The sequence below is a fragment of the Colletotrichum acutatum genome (genome assembly GCF_030867785.1).
Source record: "Colletotrichum acutatum strain CBS 112980 chromosome Unknown BDZ83scaffold_190, whole genome shotgun sequence".
NCBI classification, from domain to species: domain Eukaryota; kingdom Fungi; phylum Ascomycota; class Sordariomycetes; order Glomerellales; family Glomerellaceae; genus Colletotrichum; species Colletotrichum acutatum.
In genome coordinates, this window is record NW_026849184.1 from 1 (window position 1) to 18,706 (window position 18,706).

At 51.9% G+C, this 18,706-nt stretch overlaps 6 protein-coding genes across 6 annotated transcripts; 2 read left to right on the forward strand and 4 right to left on the reverse strand.

The window, feature by feature from the left end:
* Positions 1–755: 755 nt before the first annotated feature.
* Positions 756–2,180, reverse strand: BDZ83DRAFT_641870 (uncharacterized protein). Its single transcript, XM_060509578.1, has one exon. It carries the CDS (start codon positions 1,916–1,918, stop codon positions 953–955), a length of 966 nt encoding a protein of 321 aa, XP_060358387.1. The 5' UTR covers positions 1,919–2,180; the 3' UTR covers positions 756–952.
* Positions 2,181–6,186: 4,006 nt separating this feature from the next.
* On the forward strand, positions 6,187–8,778 carry BDZ83DRAFT_712127 (uncharacterized protein; the record flags this gene model as incomplete). Its single annotated transcript, XM_060511608.1, has 3 exons — positions 6,187–7,119; positions 7,270–8,451; positions 8,677–8,778. The coding sequence occupies exons 1-3, from the start codon at positions 6,316–6,318 to the stop codon at positions 8,776–8,778; spliced, it is 2,088 nt and encodes a 695-aa protein (XP_060358388.1). The 5' UTR covers positions 6,187–6,315.
* Positions 8,779–8,965: 187 nt separating this feature from the next.
* Positions 8,966–10,819, reverse strand: BDZ83DRAFT_767881 (putative efflux pump antibiotic resistance protein; the record flags this gene model as incomplete). Its single annotated transcript, XM_060515295.1, has 3 exons — positions 8,966–10,151; positions 10,217–10,603; positions 10,668–10,819. Coding segments are annotated over 3 exons (1,538 nt in total), but the record flags the coding sequence as incomplete, so codon positions are not given.
* Positions 10,820–11,162: 343 nt separating this feature from the next.
* On the reverse strand, positions 11,163–13,387 carry BDZ83DRAFT_641876 (heterokaryon incompatibility protein-domain-containing protein). The gene has a single exon (XM_060509579.1). It carries the CDS (start codon positions 13,191–13,193, stop codon positions 11,661–11,663), a length of 1,533 nt encoding a protein of 510 aa, XP_060358390.1. The 5' UTR covers positions 13,194–13,387; the 3' UTR covers positions 11,163–11,660.
* Positions 13,388–14,065: 678 nt separating this feature from the next.
* Positions 14,066–16,425, forward strand: BDZ83DRAFT_153790 (UDP-glucuronosyl/UDP-glucosyltransferase). Its single transcript, XM_060501341.1, has 3 exons — positions 14,066–14,071; positions 14,152–14,353; positions 14,416–16,425. The coding sequence occupies exon 3, from the start codon at positions 14,543–14,545 to the stop codon at positions 15,983–15,985; it is 1,443 nt and encodes a 480-aa protein (XP_060358391.1). The 5' UTR covers positions 14,066–14,071; positions 14,152–14,353; positions 14,416–14,542; the 3' UTR covers positions 15,986–16,425.
* BDZ83DRAFT_641883 (zinc metallo proteinase) lies at positions 15,985–18,694 on the reverse strand. The gene is made up of 3 exons (XM_060509580.1): positions 18,489–18,694; positions 16,482–18,414; positions 15,985–16,422 (listed from the first exon to the last, which is right to left on the reverse strand). The coding sequence occupies exons 1-3, from the start codon at positions 18,621–18,623 to the stop codon at positions 16,250–16,252; spliced, it is 2,241 nt and encodes a 746-aa protein (XP_060358392.1). The 5' UTR covers positions 18,624–18,694; the 3' UTR covers positions 15,985–16,249.
* Between the last annotated feature and the right edge of the window lie 12 nt (positions 18,695–18,706).

Consider the following 18,706-nt stretch of genomic DNA (forward strand, 5'->3'; position numbering starts at 1 on the left):
AAATTCAAAATCAGCATAGCCTGGGGGTTCTCAATTTCCGACAAGAACATAACACATATGATCAAAGTCTATGAAGGATGCTCGAGATTTTTTCAGGTGGCTGTGGCTGAGAAATAGAATATACCTCAAGGCCCAGCATGCCACCGTCAACTAAGGTGCATAAATAAGACAGTTATCATGACCTTCGGGGGGCTGAAGAGCTTCTGAAGACATGGAGTTTCATAGTAGCTGTAGCCGAAGTGTCAAGTGTAGTCAATTACCCTCGACAAAGAAACGAATTGCCTGGATTTCCTCGCTTCTCATTGGCCTTAACATTGTTTCCTTGATCATCGCTTAGATGTAGGTGCCAGTAATTTTAGTCTTGAAACAACCCCGCGGGCGGCCAGGTCATTTAGATCAGACGACAGCAGGTCCCCGCTGTACGGCATTGATGGCCTGCCGGTTGCTTTACCTCGAACTTAAGCATAGAAGATCTTATTGGAGACGCTGATCATAGCACGCGTCTTATAAGGAGAGTAAGGGAGGCCCCAACAAAAAGTCTTTTTACTGGCCATTGGCCTTCATGAGGTTTTGTAACCGAGTTGCAGCTTTAGCACCTTGCGTCATGGCCATCGTGCGGCCTCGTCGCTCGGAGAGTCGATAATTGCCGACACTAGCAATTTGCATTCACCTAGTCGTTTTCGATAAACTTGAAGAAAAGCTTAGCTCTGCAACCGTGTCTGCAACCGTGTCACAATTATGGTGGGCAACGTAATGGTCAAAAATCTGGTTTTTTGTATGCCGGCGCAAGTAGTGCGATCAAGCCTCTACTGCGCTCTCCAGCTGGCTCAACGAGCCAAGTATGTTCGTTCCTCTAAAGTAGGTAGTATGATACAAAGAAGTGTTCGACACGTGATGGTCTATGTACAACAACGCCGCTTCTCAACTCTACAGATGCTGTGATGCTCTTGATTTATGCGCGAACGAAACGCGACTTGGTGGACCAACCCCAGGACTCAACGTCACGCTTGCTCATGGCGGCAACGCTCTCGGCGTAGTCGCTGGTGCCGTGGGAGGGGTCAGCGTCGGTGGCCTTGCAGGTAGGGCCGGAGTTGTAGGTGCCGAGGGCGCCGTTGACGGAAGAGAACTTCTGCTTCTCCTTGGTGGTGGCGAGCATGTTGGTGGCAGCCTCCGTGGTCCAGCCGTTGATGAAGTCGCCGTGGGAGCACCAGGCAGGGCCGCAGGCGAGCTTGAAGGGCGCGGTGCCGCTCCAGCCGTTGGGCAGAACCTTGCGGAGGTCGTAGCGGATGGAGAAGCGGAGCTGAGGCATAGACTTCATGCCGGAGGGGCAGCTGCCACCGCGCTTGGTCTTGTAGGCGGTCTCGAGGGTCTCGGTGTTGACGCACTGGGGGAAGTAGAGGAGCTGCTGGAGGTGGGTGCCGCAGGTGGAGGAGGGGAAACCGTTGGCATCGGTGCTGCCGCCGCCGCCGTTCTCGCAGGCCCACGAGGACTGGGCGTCGGCGATCATGTCGCCCTCGTTTGTGGCGGTGGCCTTGCCGGCAACCATCTGGAGGTTTTGGGGGATAGCGACCTCTGCCTCAGTCTCGCCAAGGTTGTAGTAGGCGCTGAAGCGCGACAGAGGCATGGGCTCGTAGGTCTTGCCGCCATCGGTGGTGTAGAGCGGCGTGGGGATCCAGTAGACTGACAAGTCGTTGGGGTTCTCGGCGTTGGTGCATCCCTTTTGGAGCTCGGCGCTGGTCTTGGTGTTGATGGTGACGGCGTCGGAGCCGAAGAAGGAGTGCAAGTGAGACTTGTCGTACTGGCCGGGGTAGACAATGGGATCGATGTTCTTGGTCATGAAAGGGGAGGCAACGTTGACCTGGGTGTAAGCCTGGGCCAGGCCGGCGAGGAGACCGGTAGCGAAAAGAAGGGAAGACATCCTGTGTCTGTAAAACGAACGAAGAAGTTAAAAAAGTGAGTAAAAGGTAGAGAAGTAAGGAGGGAATGCGACAAGGAACGAAACGTTGAAGAGCAAGAGAATGACCGAACAAAAAGCCATCATGAGACGAAAGTCTTTCCAACTTCTTATAAAGTATTCTCAGCTCTCAAGACTTGTACCATGCCCCATTGCTGTGCCTCGTCGTCCAGAAAGGGATACCCGACGTAATTAAGCCCCTTCTAAATTTCCGACCAAGTTTCACGCCATCGCCTTTGGCAGCGGCATGCAGCCGAAAAGGGAACCACGTTCGTGGGGCATCCCGTTTTGTCCAAAGTGAATTAACTTGGCAGAGCCGCACGATGCCTGCGATGGATTAGTTTCTAAATGTTGATTGGATATGGACCACATCCAACATCACTAGCGTCTGTGTTATTCCATTGTTATCCGCTTTTTCGTCCGATGCGACGATGGGAACAGTCCGGGAGATCAGCCCACTCGTAGACTCTCAGCAGGAATAGCCGGGGGCTCTCCTATTTTTCACCACGATCTATGACTTCGACTGCTCCAGTTGGTCGCATACGTACACCCAAATATCAAGCTTATTGTTTATCTAGATCGGTATCCCACGCTTGGAAGTTTTGAAAGCGTTGTGTCTGTACGACTATTTTTTCACTAAAAGTCCTCTACCCGAGAAGTTGGCAACCTTATCAGCAACCCTAATCCTTGGCTCCTATCAGCAGGGATGGCATAGGAGAGGCTCACATTTACAACGTGGTCCACCCACCGGAGATCTCAAGTCATCCGGTGAGCAGCAGACCCGTCGGGATTAGAATGTCTGCTATTCCCCAGTTGCTCCTAAGATCAACATCACTGAGGCTAGATCCCTAAATCTTTAATTGTGAATTGATCACTGGCTGTATCAGGCATACAAACAACCTGGCGCGCGTCTGGATTTGACACTACGCAGCCTATGTTGATGAGCTCGGCGCCCTCAGATAACGTTGGAGATGTAATTTGAGAAACTGGCGAACGTGACTTCGATGACACCCTCCCACAGGCAGAGTCAAGATTTTCCTTCGTATTCTGGACCTTCACCTGTGAACCCAGTTTACCGAACCCGACAGCCGGCGGAAAAGGATTTGCAGATGGGTCATGTTCATTCGGGGCTCGTGTTTTCTGCCTTAGGTAAGCGGTATCTGGCTTCCAGGTAAGTCGGTATGTGGGCGCTTCGAAGCATCCGAACGCTGGTCTAAGCGACGTCGGCTAAGATATACTCAGTATGAAAACTCGCTCTGGCGACTGGGCAGAAAAAATTACGTCGCGTCATCGATAAATTTTCATACAATTCCGGGCCACAATATCCTAGGATGGGCCACCGACAATCAATATGGGCCGCTCGGTGAGGGCATAGTGAAATAGGATGACTTTCCCGAACTTCGGGGCCGGACAATCGGCACAGAGAAGTAGTTTGGAGTCGTGGGTGTAATTGCTAGGGGGATGCTTGTCTGTTAAGAAGTGGGGATAATGCGACTTGGAGGCATAGACCATCCAGTTGGGTAGGTCATCCCCCTTTTCACACGATAATTTTCGGCGGCTATCCGTTCGGTTCGGTCTGAAAGAATCCAGAATCTTTGAGAAGCGAGGAGTAAGCTTGCCTAAACGCCAACCGCAAACCCCTTTAATTATTGGGATCGAATTTGATCCCTGTCTGCGCATGGGTCCCGCGGACGCTTTCCTTTTTGCGGATAGCCACCACCCTAGACTCGTTGGCCTGCATTATCGCCCGTTTCAAAACTTTTGCATCCTTGAAACGGGATGACTTGTCGCGACCATGTAATTCAAGAGATGTGACCATGTGGTTCAAGAGATATGAATTAATACTATCGTGAATCGGATTTTTGCCAATGCCCTTATCTTACTGAGTACGGTCACTATCCGCAGTACTCAGCCTTGTATGCCAGTAGTCAGGGGAAACTCCAATAAGCCGATGCCGGCACTCGCACCCAAGGCTTCCCAAGAACCATAGTGATACCGCAACGGGGTCAAAGTGAATGCAGGCAGTAGTTAAATGCGTTTGAGTGCAGCAAGGACACATGGCTCGGCTGTACAGATCCTATCCGGGGTTCTTACCAAAAGTCGTACGCGGGTCAGTTACGTTGAGTGTGGGCCAGCAAATGAATTATGATCTAGACTCTTTACCTTCAGTCCAAGAAGCTAGAGTGTGGCTCGACATGTAACAAGAAAGGCTGTAAAGAAATCGGAGCGTGGGACGACCGTGATCAAGATCAAGCAGGACAGTTTTCTGATAAGCTCACCTAATAGCTGAAGGATAGATTGCAAGCCAGGAGGACATTTGGATGCCGTATTGAGAATCTATGGAACACCCGCATTAGCAAAGAATTTGCGAGATACTGAGATCTACATGCTGCTCAGGAGGGCATCTATCGACAAGGATATACGTAGTAGGGGGACCATGAAATGGTAAAGTCAACTCCGTCAGTGTGGGGAGAGGGAAATGTTAATGAGACCAAACAGAGACTGTCACTGAGGCATATGGGCCTTTCCCCTCGCCTCCCTTAATCAAACCCAAGTCAGGGGCGTTACAGTCTCTGTACAGATATCCGTACGAAAAAAAATCTACTTCAGTGGGGTTGATCTCTTCGATCTATTTTGCTCACACTTGGGTTACTTGATGTCGTGTCGTTATATCAATCTAGTGAGTGGTAGCGAAGCTCGGGTGTCCGAGGGGAGTCAGCCCAAAGTTATCTTTCACTCCTGGGGAGAGGAATACATCATCAACTTCCCCCAGCTCGATCAGGCTGGCACTATCGTGATGATGCTTGGCCAACCAAGGAGGTAGAATGACAATAGATGACTCGCGCTGTACTACCTATCTCATCTCATTCTTTGCCTAGGACCTGGTTACGCGATCTTAGGGCGCGACTTGATTGGTGTGTCCAGACACCGTCACACAGTCCATCCGACTAGTTGAAGCTGTGCTAAGCTTTGAGATATGTCTATTTCCAGTCTGCCTCAGTGGACGCCCCCTCAGCCACCGTACTACCGTCCCAGGGTCAATCACGCCACGAACTTACCCCTGGGATGGTGTCGTCGAATGGGGAAGCGCCAAAGACAGTCTTGCGGCAATCAATGACGAGACCTGTCTCTCAAAACCCCCAGCTGAATAGCCGGCGTGGCCCGGCAAGGCTTTTGTTGGCGCCCCAGGAGGCACGCTGTAACACGTTCGAAAAACAAGACTTCAATACGGTAGGGATGCGTATGTAGTGTTCGGTCCGAGGCCACCTGGAATGTTTGTAGAACGCTCTGCCAAGGGATTGTTTTGAAATACCACGGGGCCGGCACAAGATTGACTCCCAGGGCCCCCTGAGGAGTTTTTGCATTCCACACCCGCAAATGCCGGAAAATCTTAGACATTACGGCGCCCATATTGCCGACATCATCCGGCAATACCACGGCAACCCTTTCCTCACGGGGCTCAAGGTGGCCTATCCGAGTAAGACAATGTCTTACCCAGGAAAACGGCACAAGTGCGGAGGGCGTGGTGTGTTCCAGACCGCGATTAACAGCAATTTTCCAGTCCTACGGCCCGAGGCCGCGTCGACATATTGCTGGATATGTCAGACCGTGACGCGGCAAACGCTCTTTTGAGAATGAACATCTGGCTGAACATGACGGGTCTTTGTGAAGTTGAATTTGTTGCAGACTCCATCCGAATTTGGATGTGCCGTTGAGAAAGTAGTATCTCTAGTACTTTACGCCTTGTTCAAGGGCATTGAGGTGGTTAAGGTTCGTTTCCGAGAAACATCGCACTCCATTCTGAATCCTTCGTGCAACAATAACATACATCGCCTCTCTTCACGCGACTGGATCCTAAGGTCTCTTAGTGCCAACCGGCATAGTCCGAGCCAAGCGAACGACTTTCCTTTTCAACCATCCTACTTAGCCTTGTGTAAGGAGAGGTAGGGCTAGATCATGATGATAGGGAGCTAATGTTCACAAGGAGACCCTCAGGCAGCAGGACAGAGGCGACGCATCGCCCACTGCTAGACTCAGATGAGGCATGGAGAGGATATTGCTGCATTCTTCGAGGTGGTTCCGTTTCTCAGGGGCGACTATGGCATCGCAAAGCTTCGCAGAGCATTCTCGGTCTTCTATTTTCAGACGATGTCAACACGATGGCAAACGAAATCCGAGATAAAAAGAAGGCAACATTGCCTCCTCAGAGAATTCCCTTCTCACTCCCATCACCACGATAATCACGACATTCTTTCATTGCCTTTGGGCCACATTCATTCTTTCAGTTTGACCTCATTTCTCTCGCTAACCGCCAGAGGTCTAGTCACTCTTTAGTAATCACTCTTGTCACTCTCTTCGCAATGGCGCTCCGCTCTATCGCCGCCGTTGCCCTCCTGGCCCAGGGATCTGCGGCTCAGGTTCTCGGGCTCCCGATCCCCACTCTTCCCGTCAACGTCGGTCTTACCACAACGATTGCAGGCGTAGGTGTCGGTGCCAATGTCGGCAACACTGTCAGTGTCAGCCTCGGTCTCGGCGGTGTTGCCACCGTTGGTGCTGGCGTTGGATCCACGATCGCCGCCTCTGTTGGTGTCGCTGGTGCCACTGTCACTGCTGGTGTCAACTCAGGAGGTGTCGTAGCCTCTGTCGGTGCTGGCGGCATCCCGATCACCGTCGGAGCCGGAACTGCCGGAGTCGGCGTCGGGGTTGGCGGTCTTGCCACCGTTGGCGTCGGTGCTAATGGTGTCACCGTTGCTCTCCCCGTCGGAACCCTCGTTGTCAACCCCGCCGGCCTTGTCTCAACCCTTCTTGGAGGAGGTGTTACGACTATCTTCCCGTCTACAACAGTCAGCTCTGTTGCCTCCAGCATCACCTCAACTGTGGCCGTAGCCACCTCGTCCTCAACTGGCGCAGGTAGTACAGGTGCTTCCACTGTCTCCTCCGCCACCACTGGAGTCACCAGCGTGCCCTCCGTCTCTACCAGCGTTGGTTCTGCTACGACCTCTGTTGGCACCACCAGCGTCGCCTCTTCCTTCACCTCGACTGTCATCTCTACCTCTAGCTTCGTCAGCGGTAGCAGCACCTTCGTGACTACTCTCTCAAGCGTCACCTCGGGCGTCACCAGTGTCCCTTCGGTTACCACGAGCATCGGATCAGGCACCTCTTCCGTCATCACCACCAGCGTCCCTTCTTCTTTCACATCCACATTCGTGTCCACGTCAAGCTTCACCAGCGATGGCAGCACCTTTGTCACAACCATCAGCTCTACTTCGGAGGGCGTCACCAGCGTTCCCACCACGTCCACCATTGACACTCAGATTACTTCCAGCTCCACTTCCACTTCCAGTGCTGCTGCGTCTTCCAGCGCGTCTGTCAACCCCCTGACTGTCGGTGATGCGAGCTACTTGGGCTGCTTCAGCTCTCCTTCAAGCTTCCCGACCTTTGTTCTCACTCAATCTGCTGCATCCATGACCATCGAGCGCTGCGTTGCTGCTTGCCCGTCCAGCAAGTACGTCGGTCTCTTCGCCAATGATTGCTTCTGTGGCTCAACTGTCGACTCTGTCAATGAGGTTTCCGTTCCTGATGACCAATGCAACATTCCCTGCGGTGGAAACAGCGCCGAGCGCTGTGGTGGGCAGGTCGGACTGACCAGACGTCAACTTATTGGCCTCAACGTTCGCTTCACCATCTACATCCGTCTCGGACTTGCCGGTGGAACCACCGCGTCTGCGACTGTTACTACTTCTTTCACAACGACGACGACTGGAACCGTCACTTCTTGCCCTCCTGGAGTCTCAACTTGTGCCATCGGATCCCTCACCACCGGCGTCACCACCGTCACAACCACCTACTGCCCTACTGAGACTCCCGTGCCCAACCCCTGCAGCAACGGACAGTGCTTCGGCCAGCCCTGCTACGGCGATGACTGCTACAAGAAGCTCGTCTGCTACGGTGACTATGTCAGCTTCGACTACCCCTGCTACGGTGATGAGTGCCGCCGCCGCCTTGTGTGCGTGGACGGACTTTGCCACCCGGAGACCTGCAGCGGATACGACTGCGGCCGCAAGATTATCTGCAAGAGCGGACTCTGCGGATACTCTCAGTGCCAGGGAGACGAGTGCATCAAGGAGAAGATCACCTGCTACGGCAATGCTTGCAAGATCGAGACCTGCTCGGGAGAGGAATGCTACAAGAAGTACGTCTGCACAGGCGACATGTGCGAGCACGAGACCTGCCCGTACACCGACGTCAACAAGAAGTACGAGTGCACCGACGACAAGTGCAAGGTCGTCACTCCTTGCAACGGTGACTGCCCCAAGCCCCAGCCGCCGAGCACTCTCCCGTACCCCACCGGCACCGCTCCGGCCATGCCTCCCGCAAGCCCTCCGGCAAACCCCCCGGCTGTGCCTACGGCTACTGCTCCTGCCGGACAGCCTCCCTTGAACCCGTCTGTTCAGCCTCCTGTCGGACAACCTCCTTCCAACTCTGCTATGCCCCCTGTTGGTGTGCCTCCTTCAGGGGCCCCTCCTTCCGGCCCTGCTGTTACGCCTCCGGCTGGCCAGCCTCCTTTGAACCCTTCCATGCCGGTCTCGCCTCCCGTCAACTCTGCTCAGCCCCCTGCCGGTCAGCCCCCTGCCGGTCAGCCCCCTGCCAACCCTCCCGCAGGCCAGCCTTCCGTCAACCCCACGGCACCCGGCGGTGGTGTTCCCACAGGAGGCGCCAAGCCCCCTGTTGTTACCGTCGCCGGTTCCAGCAGATCTGCTGTTCCGTTCGGCTTCGTCGGCATGGCTCTCGGCGCGGTTGCTGGAGTCGTCTTCCTGTTGTAAGAGAATTCGGTGATCAAAAGACTCTTCTTCTCATTACTGGCTCTTCGAATCGAGGGGCTTGCTTATTCACTTCTTCCAACGGGCTCTACATATGGGTTGCGTTTCTTACAACATTGGGTTCACGGTTGACTTCAGGTCTAGCTAGGAAGGTGGCCGTTTCCAGGCGGCCGTAGTAATTGTTCTTGGTCTATTCCACTGCTTCAAGCTCGGGTGTTCGTTGTGAATTTAGATTAATCGGGGATCTAATGACTGGGGGTATGATGAAACTCAAAGTATTTTGCAAACCATATGTGTACTGTTCCTGCGACTCCAACTATCTTTGACCTTCATCCTCTGTTATTGACCTTGATGATATCTGCAATATCTAAAAGCACTCAATCTTGAGCTCCTCGTCCTAGAGCCCGTATCTTCGCGCCCCAGAGCCAAAGAATGATAGGGCATGGCAAACCAACTCCTATGAATACGAATGCTAGCAGACTATTGCCCCAGCCGTATCCGAGCCTACTGAAAAGTTGCGGAGCGAAGATGGGGAAAGCGAAACCAAATACGTTTGACAGCATACGTGCTGCTGCGCTTGCCGATGCAGCATGTTTGAACTCGTCAATCAGGTAAGCGTTTATCGCAGACCCCGTGACAAACGTTCCGCATGTAAAGATGGCGGCGCCGACAGCCACGAATGCCCAATGCATGCCCCTCTCTGCCGCCCATCCATACCAGAACAAACCAACGGGGAGGAGAACAACACCAACGATGAGGTAGGGCACTCGAAACTCCGGGGTTGTATCGCCCTTGGATCTATCTTGGAGACGTCGGAAAATGTAATCCATGAGTGGACCTCCAGCCTGCGAAGAAATTGTGATGCCAATCGCTAGAGCAATGTAGTTGAGCGTACTCTGGGTTTCTGATTGGCCGTATTTGTCCATCCACAGGCTGGCAAATGACGAGAGAACGAGAACATAGAGACCGAAGCTAATTGCCCATATCCATGATATCACTAGGATGATCGGTCGGCGGGTCAGAATTTTTATCGGTCTCAGAAGATGGATTGATAGTCCCTTGGAAAGCCCCCTTTGGGCAAGTCCGTTCCACGGCGGACCGGAGCGATTGCGGCCGCTCGAGGACTGGCTTTCAACTTTGCGCTGAAGCAAGATCGGCGTGTAGGTCTCGTCAACCAAAAAGTATGCGATGAATGTAATCCCTGCTGAGAACATGGACAATATCCAGAATAGCCACGGCCATTCAATATAATCCGACACAAGCCCGCCGATGATGGGGCCGAGCGCAGGGCCAAAGTATGGGATGAACGATGCTATTGCAAGAGATTTACCACGGTCTTTGACCCGGTACATGTCAGCCATGATGGGACCTGTCAACTATCAACCGTCGTCAGTTCGTACCTATAGAGAAATTAGTGAGAATGTATCCGGGGTTCAAATACCACTACACCAGCACTGGCTCCGCAACCGGACAGAAACCGTCCGGCAATCATCAACGGCGCACTTTTTCCGACGGGACAGAGTGCATTCCAAAGCTGATAGAAGCAACACGAACCAATCCAGACAGGCTTTCTCCCATACATCTCAGACAAAGCTGCGATCAGGAAAGGGGCAAATGCTTGGCCCAAGACGAACAGCGAGAAGGTGATTTGTGTGGTGGTAGCACTGATACCAAGATCTCGAGGTATTTGTGGTAGAGCGGATGCCATCATGCTAGTTGACATGAGAGTGATCAACTGCCCAGTTGAAATCAGTACCGCAATTGTGACCTTGCGGTACGTCGGCCAGTTGTAGGGATCATGGGGGTCATCTAGACTTTCCCAAGTTGCCTATTCGTGAACAGAATGTGTGAGCGATTGCCGCCGCAAATGATGTGATAAATTGAGCCTTTACCCCATGATCCTGGTACAATCGTTGCAGTCTACCCTGCACAGCCTCATCTGAAGCTACTGTTGGTACCGTGGTGGCAGTCTTGAAATGGTCGCCTCCACTCACATTATGTGTCCCCATGTCGTCGAGATCAACGTGCTCTTTGTTATCCATATGGATTCAAATGAGCATAATGTGCTCCAGGGTTAAAACTTTTGGACGAGATCAACGACTGTCTAGCATAGCAGGGTGGTATTTTGGCAGAAGGATCTTCGAGTATTTATACCTGTAAAGCCAGTCTTACGTCGATGACCGACTGACACTCGGCTCCGAGGCCCAGCAGTCGGAATCCTACATCGTCACCCTGGTCAGCTTGGGTCTAGGCTGCATGAGACAAAGCCTTCGGTACCTATTTTAATCAATTTCAGATTGACGCAAACCCACCAAAATCACAAATAGATCTGAGCACCTTTCTGAAATCTGTAATTGAAAGTCTCTCTTAAGGGATTAGAAAAAAAGCATGCCAATTTACTCTTCATTCAATAATCATCCAAGAGAAGGTACTGATCTTATGCATCAATTTGAGTATGATAAACAACAACTGGATCATGGTAGGAAAGAGAAGGAAATCATTAATGAAAAAAGTTTGCGACCAGCTCAATGCTGAGTTCCAAGTAGAATTACGTAGAGGGTACGAGCGTCCAACATTAAAGACAATTTTCCTCTCAGTTTTGCTTCCTGTTGATAGTGGCCCAGGCCACCCACACCCTGAATATTCAGTCTCCGATAATGATCAATCGTTGAGTCCGCAATGTCTTCGGCAATGACGGCTGTACCGATTACTTGAAATTTCGCGTATTCAGTCGATCTATATTCCTTTCGCCTCCCTGTTGGCCTCACGACCAAGGCCGTCTTGGTGCCTCCAACCCAGCATATAATGTCTCCCAATGCTGCTCGGCTTGAAACGACCCCCATTTTCCACTCAGGACTCTGGTCGAAGTGACGACCGGTCCAAAGCTAGTACAGGAGAGTTTCTGCATCTGTAGAGTCCGTGGTTGTAGTATGTGATGAATGGTCGGAGTGGTTCGGGGTGCTTTCAATAGACCCCAATGCATGCTTGTTTCGATCAATCCAATTTAGCAAGTCCGTCAAAGAATAATTAGAATCTATCTGATCTTCCCAGGTGACAAGACTAGACTGGTTAAAGCACATCTGCCCAATGCCCGCGTTCTCTTTGTCCAAGATGGCCCCTATAAGATCGTCGCTCTGCCTGCAGGCATTTCCAAGATCGTCTCCGTAGTTGGTTTGGACCCCATGGGACCACTCATCGACTTGACCCAGATTGCCAGCCACGTCTTTCACTGAAGGACCTAGAGATCGAATAATTCCAAGTAAATATCCAGTCAATTTGAATGCGTGGGGGTGGATGTATCCATGTTGGAGTGAAATAAGTTGTTTCTCAGGTTCAGCAACATAGGGTCCCAGGATTTGTTGAATCGGTGTACTTCGTGTTCCCATGAGAAGGAATTTGATCAAAGTTGCGTGGGATACAATATCAAGTTCATTCTTATCATCGAACATTCTTCTGCTGTTCATGAACTCCATCGTTTCGGTCCAAATTTGAAGCAGTGACTTGTCATAGTCTGGGCTGGGGTAGCCACGGCCATCCACTGCCAAACCAATCAGCCCAAAGATCTTATCTTTTGGGTCTTGGCATCGAGACTTCTGGTGATCGTAAAGAAGACGTCTCAAAGTATGAGAGCCCTGGTATTTTTGTTCGACCTGCTGGTTCAACCGAAGAGGCCCTTCAGTCGTGACGCTGTGGTGGGTCATCATCCTGATGAAGTTGCCCCAACTCAACTCCATGTTCCCGAAGCAGACTCGCCTCTGCCTTGCTTGTCCTATCTCCTGAATGATCCAGACTCGGTTCCAGTACTCGTCTTTCGCCAAGCGAAGCACCATTTCGCGCTCGCATTCTAAACTTGCCGCGTGTCCGTCGTCGGGGTCGCCGAATTCCGTTGCAGTGGTCGGGCTTTCATCCATCGTGCTCTCTTCTGAAGCAAAGCGAGCTTCAAGAGGGCCCATTTCCTCTTGAAATTGTGAATAACTACTTCCCAACCAAACAACGACTGTTTGTGCTCTGAAGTAAATATGTCTCATAATGGCAACCTGCCTGTTGCGCTCCTGCACATTCTCTTGGTCAATGCAGATCGCGTCAACCCACAGGAGACCACAATTGCCTCTACTCCGAAGGTAGAGAAGAGCATCGTAAAGATTCTTCCTCACGAGGAATGTATGACCATTGAGTATAATTGTGTGCACAGAAGCCTCCTCGCCCCATCTGTATGACAAAGCTTCGTAGCTTGGCTTTTCCCCGAATGCAATGTGATTCAAGGCGCAACTTATGATAGGGTCGCTGTCATCCTTCGCAGGGTGGATACTCAAGAATCTCGTGCACTCGATCATTTCTTCCAAAGGCTGATAATTGAAAGCCGTAGTCTTATCCAGTGGTCTAGGTTCAGAGCGACGCTTCGACTCGTTGGCTGACATTGCAGATGGAATCTTCGTGAGAGCTTCCCAGACCTTCTGATGGCCAGACACGAAGTCCCGTGTTGATAGGTCACGCCTGATGACTGGAAAAGATCAAGTGACAAGTGTTGGTAGTGGAGAGAAAACTCTCGAGTTGATCAAAGCTGCTGGGCCAGCAAACCCCATCGACACAAGAGTCCCTCGTAAGGTTCATGAGTAAGTCTTGCATTACCCCTCAATTTGTCATTGCCTGATGGAAGCCTTACGTTAGGCAGCTGGGCGCTTGACAACAAACTTCAATTGGCGTGAATGCTCGACCTGCATGAAGGCAGCCAACAGCCATTAGACAATACAGCCGACCATCTGAGACTGAAGCGCTACAGTATCTCATTGGTTCACCTAGCCACTCTAGTCTCGATCGCAAGTGCTTAGCATTTATGTTTCTTGAGATTGACACGAGAAATTTTCTTGCACACTGGGTTGCACATTCTACAAGGCTATAATTAAAGGTATTGACGACACAAAACCTCCCAGCTCTGGATTTCTGGAAGAATTCACGGTGATCATCCAATATATGCCTAAATTTACTGTAAAATAGTATTGGTTACAAAGCCGGACCAACTACTCTTCTCGACTTCCCGTTAGTATTCTAGATAGTTTTCTCGCCCTGCCTCTCAAAATCCATGTGCTCCAGAATGCTGTGTACGTAGACGTAGCTGAGACTTGGGTTCAACTGATGACCTGATACTGATACAGCTATCACTTATCGCGGTCCCCGAGTCAGGCGACCATCAACATGTATTTCAATTCGACCTTCCCCATACATGTGTGGTCTTCAAACTCAAAATAAATGAAAGCAGTCAAGGGGGCCCCATGCAGTGAGCCCAGCGATTCTTAGGGTAAGATCAAAAAGAAATCCCATGTCGCTGGAATTCAATGGAGTTGAGATGTCATATACGTACTAAGTACACAAAAGCAGTAGATGAGATGACTGACATCAATTTCCATGACCCCATATCATGGAACAGGGCAGCCGATATGGCTTTGACGCTGTCAAAAATCCTCAAAAGTTGAACCTACCTGGGTCCAAATATGGCTGAAGGTGGTTCTGGGGCTCAATCCTAGACTGACTCGTGTCCATCTAGACAAGCTTTGATCTTCAACCTCAGGGTTCCTCATTCGTACGGCACTTGCTTATCTGGCAGCAATTTAGGACCCCGGATCCATCAGCTAATTGAGTTAGCTCTGATAACGAGAGCTGGATAACTCCCCCGTCCGAACACTTCATCTCAACGACGACTTGCCAAGAGGCCAGAAATATCGAAGCCTTTCGTTCTTTTCTAGTAGCTGATGACATCTCACCAGACACAATGCTAGTCCAACAAAAGACAAAACCTTGGATTCTTTACGCTGTGCCCCCACGCGAGGGACACATGCGACCAGCGCTCCAAATCACCAAACATCTCATCAGCAGCGGCTTCGACGTCACGGTCCTGGGAACAAAACGGTGGAAGCCGACAATCGAAGCGATCGGAGCCCACTTTAGTCCCATCATCGGACTCTGGAAAACCCTCGACGATCCATCTCGCTGGCCAGACATCGCACAGGCATCGGATCCAGCCACTAGACTTGCCGCATCTCTCGATGGGGGATTCATCTCGTTGCTACCAAGCGGACTGGAATCAGTACGGGTGGCGTTGGCGGGTATGAGACGACGAGAGCCCGGCTGTCAGATCTTCGTCCTGTCGGATACGTGCTTCTCCGGGACGCTGGCTTTGAAGTTGGGCACAGACCTGCCTGAACTGTTTGAAGAGGATGAGGTGATTAAGACTATCGGGATTGGTGTCGTTCCAGTGTTCTGGACCAGCCCTGAGCGGCCACCGTGGGGATCTGGCCTTCCTTTCGACGACAGTGAGGAAGGGCGGGCAAAGAATGTCAGAGTACACAAAGAGACGTGGAACAGCGCCGCTGAGGATCGTGCGAGATGGGTATTGGGGTTGATGGGATGTCCCAAGCCCGTTGTGTCCCTTTATGAAGGGCTATCAACGAGTATAGAACATCCCTTCTGGGACGCATCGACGGTCTGTCACGACACAGTCCTGCAAATGTGTCTCCCGAGTCTTGAATTCCTTTCATCAGACTGGCCACGGAAGATCAAGTTCGCGGGGACGCTCCCGATCAAACCTATTCCATCTGACCTTACATATCCGAGGTGGTTCAACGATATCCTCTCAAACAGCTCATCTCTCCAGGTATCGAAACCCAGTCGCAAGAAAATTGTCTTTGTGGCCCAAGGAACTGAAGTGCTGGACCACGAAGAACTCATCATCCCGACAATGAAGGCCTTGGCTACCTGTCATGACATCCTAGTCGTTGCTTGTCTTTGCGTGGCCGGAGCAACTCTCAACACGAGCACTTTTGGGAACGGAGAATTGCCAGTAAATGCTCGGGTGGTGGATTACTTCCCGTACGACGCGATCTTGGCGCACGCGGACGTCTTTGTGTCAAACAGCGGGTACGGAGGGTTTCAACATGCGGTCTCAAATGGTGTGCCGATGGTGCAAGCGGGAAACACGTTTGACAAGCCAGATATCGGGAGAAGAATTGAGTGGTCTGACTTGGGGGTGTTTCTATCGGAGTCTCCTCCATCCGTGAGCGCCGTTGAGCAGGCAGTGACAGAGGTTCTGGGTGATGACAAGTTTAAGAGGCGAGCAGAGGAGCTTAGGAAAGAAGCGAGCACATATGATCCATTAAAAATGGTTGAAGAAGAGATACTGCTCTTAGCTACGTCGGCGGGGTCCTCGCCGAGTTAAGCAGATCGTGTCAAGGGTAGAGATAACAGCAAGGGTAAGCCGTGACTGAGCCTTTCACGCGAACAATAAAGAAACACTTTTGAACTATCTCAATCCTTGATATAACATCAGTACGGAAATCCAAAGCTGGTTCCGTCTTAACAACCGCAAGCCGTGGCCATCTACTCCTCGTCGTTCATCTCCTCATCCCCACTCTCAAAATCGGCTTCACCCTAAAAGACGTTAGTTGCCTATGTCCAACGAGCTCACGCAGTGGCAGAGTATTCATACCCCGAGTCCCCCTTCCTTGTTTTGAAGCTCCTTCATTCCGTACACAACCGCCGGCAGCTCAAAGTCCTTGGGCGCAGTGATAATACCAAACTCAACCAAGCCGTCAAAGTTGCTACCCCACCAGCTACGTCCATAGAACCCGACAATACGCTCGTCTGCTTGCGCTTCTGTTTTGCCACATCGAGTCAGTAGTTTCATGGGGCAAATCGGGTATCAGATCACTTACCAAGAGTCGAGGTCTCGGGGACATCCCCGTATCCTGTCAAAGCACCACCAGACGAGCCATCACTCAGATGAATCCTCATACCGCGAAGGGTATCCTCCTCCCTAGACACCTCAATCTTAACAATCTCGGCACCCTTGGGGATCTGAACCTCCTCAGAAGCATGTCCCCCAAACGTGTGTTCACCACCACCCCACTTCCTGATCCGCGGACCACAGTTGACACGATCGCCGCCGGGGAAATGCACATACGCGCCGTCGAGGATACATCCAGTCCGCACATCAACCGACTTAGCACGCACAACAGACCCATCACTCTTACGCCGAGTAAGAAGCGTCGCCCACGACCAGAACTTTTCACCCTCGCCGTCATCGATTGACTCCTCAATATCCTTAGTCACGACGGATCGCTTGCGTAGGAGGACTTCTGACCCGGGAATACGGATGTACGTGGTAGATGAGAAGAGGCGCCAGAGATCGCGCATTGTCTTTGTCTTACCGTTCATGCCGAGCACGTAGAGCTTCAGGCTCTCGTCGCGGGAGAAGCGGGCTTCGAGTTCCTTGAGGGTGTAGGAGACCTTCCGGGCCGGGCAATCCATGGGTGGAAGAAGTTCGGGCTTGTCGTTGAACTCCATGCGGGCGAGGTTAGCGGCGCAGGCAATCTCCACCCCGACATCTTCGGTCTCGATATTGATGAGAGAGACAGTCGGGGCACTTGATCGCTGCGCCGCCGATAGTCTGGTATCGCCGGGCAGCCAGAAGTGGTTGAGAGACCGGAAGGACAGGGCATCCCGTAGATCCCACCTAGCATCGTTCTCCGTCTGACCATCAACGACAACCAAACCCTCCTTGTTGATGCTCTGGGAGTACGCAGTCTTAACCAGAAAGTTCCGAGGCCAGTGACCCGAGTACCCGCGCGCCATGATACCAGTCGTATGCGGAGCCCCAAAAGCATGTCCGACTTCATGCAAGAACGCGCCCTGCCCGATCGAACAAGCCTCCCAGAACGTCCCGCACTCTCCGTTGTCGTCGCCGACTGTGTTCCCCGGGGCGCGAGTATCGAGGAGACAGTCTGAGACTTCTTCGAGGAATCGGGGCCATGAGTACGCCAGGTGACTACCCATCATGCCGAGGGACACACCAGTCGAGTTGTGGCATCCCAGTGCGGCGTGACCTAGAATAAGCTTCTTGCTCACAGAAAAGTGCGAATCAAGAATCATACCCGCGACAACCGGATGCGCCGAAGCTTCAAAAGGAGAACCCTGAGCCGCAAGCGCCTCCAAAAAGTAGTCAAACAACCCATCTCTTGACCTTGCGTCTTCATTCTGCTGCGCAACCTCCGCGTCACGAATCTCCGCCGTAGTTCTCTCCGATCGAACGACATGAACCTTGGCAGTAGAGCGCATGGCGCCGCTGTCAAAGAGAGCAGCCTCGTGCAGCCCATTCAGAAATTCGCGACTTGTCGTATCGACGGCCCATTCTTCCTCAAGCCTGAAAGAGCGTCGGCCGAGACCCTTGGTTCGCATGTCCTCTGCGGTGAGAGCTTGCCACATGTACGCAGACATGCGAAGCTTGGCGATGGCGGCGTCAAGGGAGGAATGCGCTGTGGAGAAGGCGCCGTGCTTCAGAGGCGGACAGTCGATGAGGAGGGGGGAATCCTTTGCGACCATGATGGCGAGGTGGAGGGGGGGTGATTGGAGAAGGGGGATGTATGTCAGGTTCAGCTCCTCGGTGATGTTTTGGGTGCCGGATGTGCGGGTGATGGTGAGTTTGTTGAGGCCCGGGGAGAGGAGGGCGATGATTTTGATCCTGTTGTCTGCGATGGGCCAGGTTTGGGTCGGGAAGGTTGTGTTGGTGCCGTCGTTGGCTTCTACTGTTGCGAAGTCATCGCTGGTGTTGGAGCTGGCCGTGTATGTTCCCTTGATGATTACACAGCGCTGGTTGAGAATGATGTTAAAAGAGTCTCGTTCATGTAATGTACTATTAGTGGCAGGATGCGCTCATCACGTACCTGGTGAACCGTCTCACCGTCGGTGAAGTTGTTGAATCTGAGAGACATGGTGGTGGTTTCTTGAGCTGAGACGGGAGGCATTTGAATATATGAAATATCTTCTGGAGTATTCTTCTTATCGTAGAGAATATACATATCCTGGTGAACAAGCAAGTTGATGATGGAGATGAGCGATGATAATCTAGTTGACACTAATGAAACTCCAGACATGAATTTCT

Excerpts from the sequence above, each read along its gene's own strand:
- BDZ83DRAFT_641883 (XM_060509580.1), bottom strand. The coding sequence starts at position 18,623 with ATGTATATTCTCTACGATAAGAAGAATACTCCAGAAGATATTTCATAT. Across the intron at positions 18,415-18,488 it reads ACGGTGAGACGGTTCACCAG|CGCTGTGTAATCATCAAGGG; the intron begins GTACGTGATGAG and ends ATTCTCAACCAG. Across the intron at positions 16,423-16,481 it reads CCCCGAGACCTCGACTCTTG|AAGCGCAAGCAGACGAGCGT; the intron begins GTAAGTGATCTG and ends GTGGCAAAACAG.
- BDZ83DRAFT_641876 (XM_060509579.1), bottom strand. The coding sequence starts at position 13,193 with ATGTCAGCCAACGAGTCGAAGCGTCGCTCTGAACCTAGACCACTGGAT.
- BDZ83DRAFT_641870 (XM_060509578.1), bottom strand. The coding sequence starts at position 1,918 with ATGTCTTCCCTTCTTTTCGCTACCGGTCTCCTCGCCGGCCTGGCCCAG.
- BDZ83DRAFT_153790 (XM_060501341.1), top strand. The coding sequence starts at position 14,543 with ATGCTAGTCCAACAAAAGACAAAACCTTGGATTCTTTACGCTGTGCCC.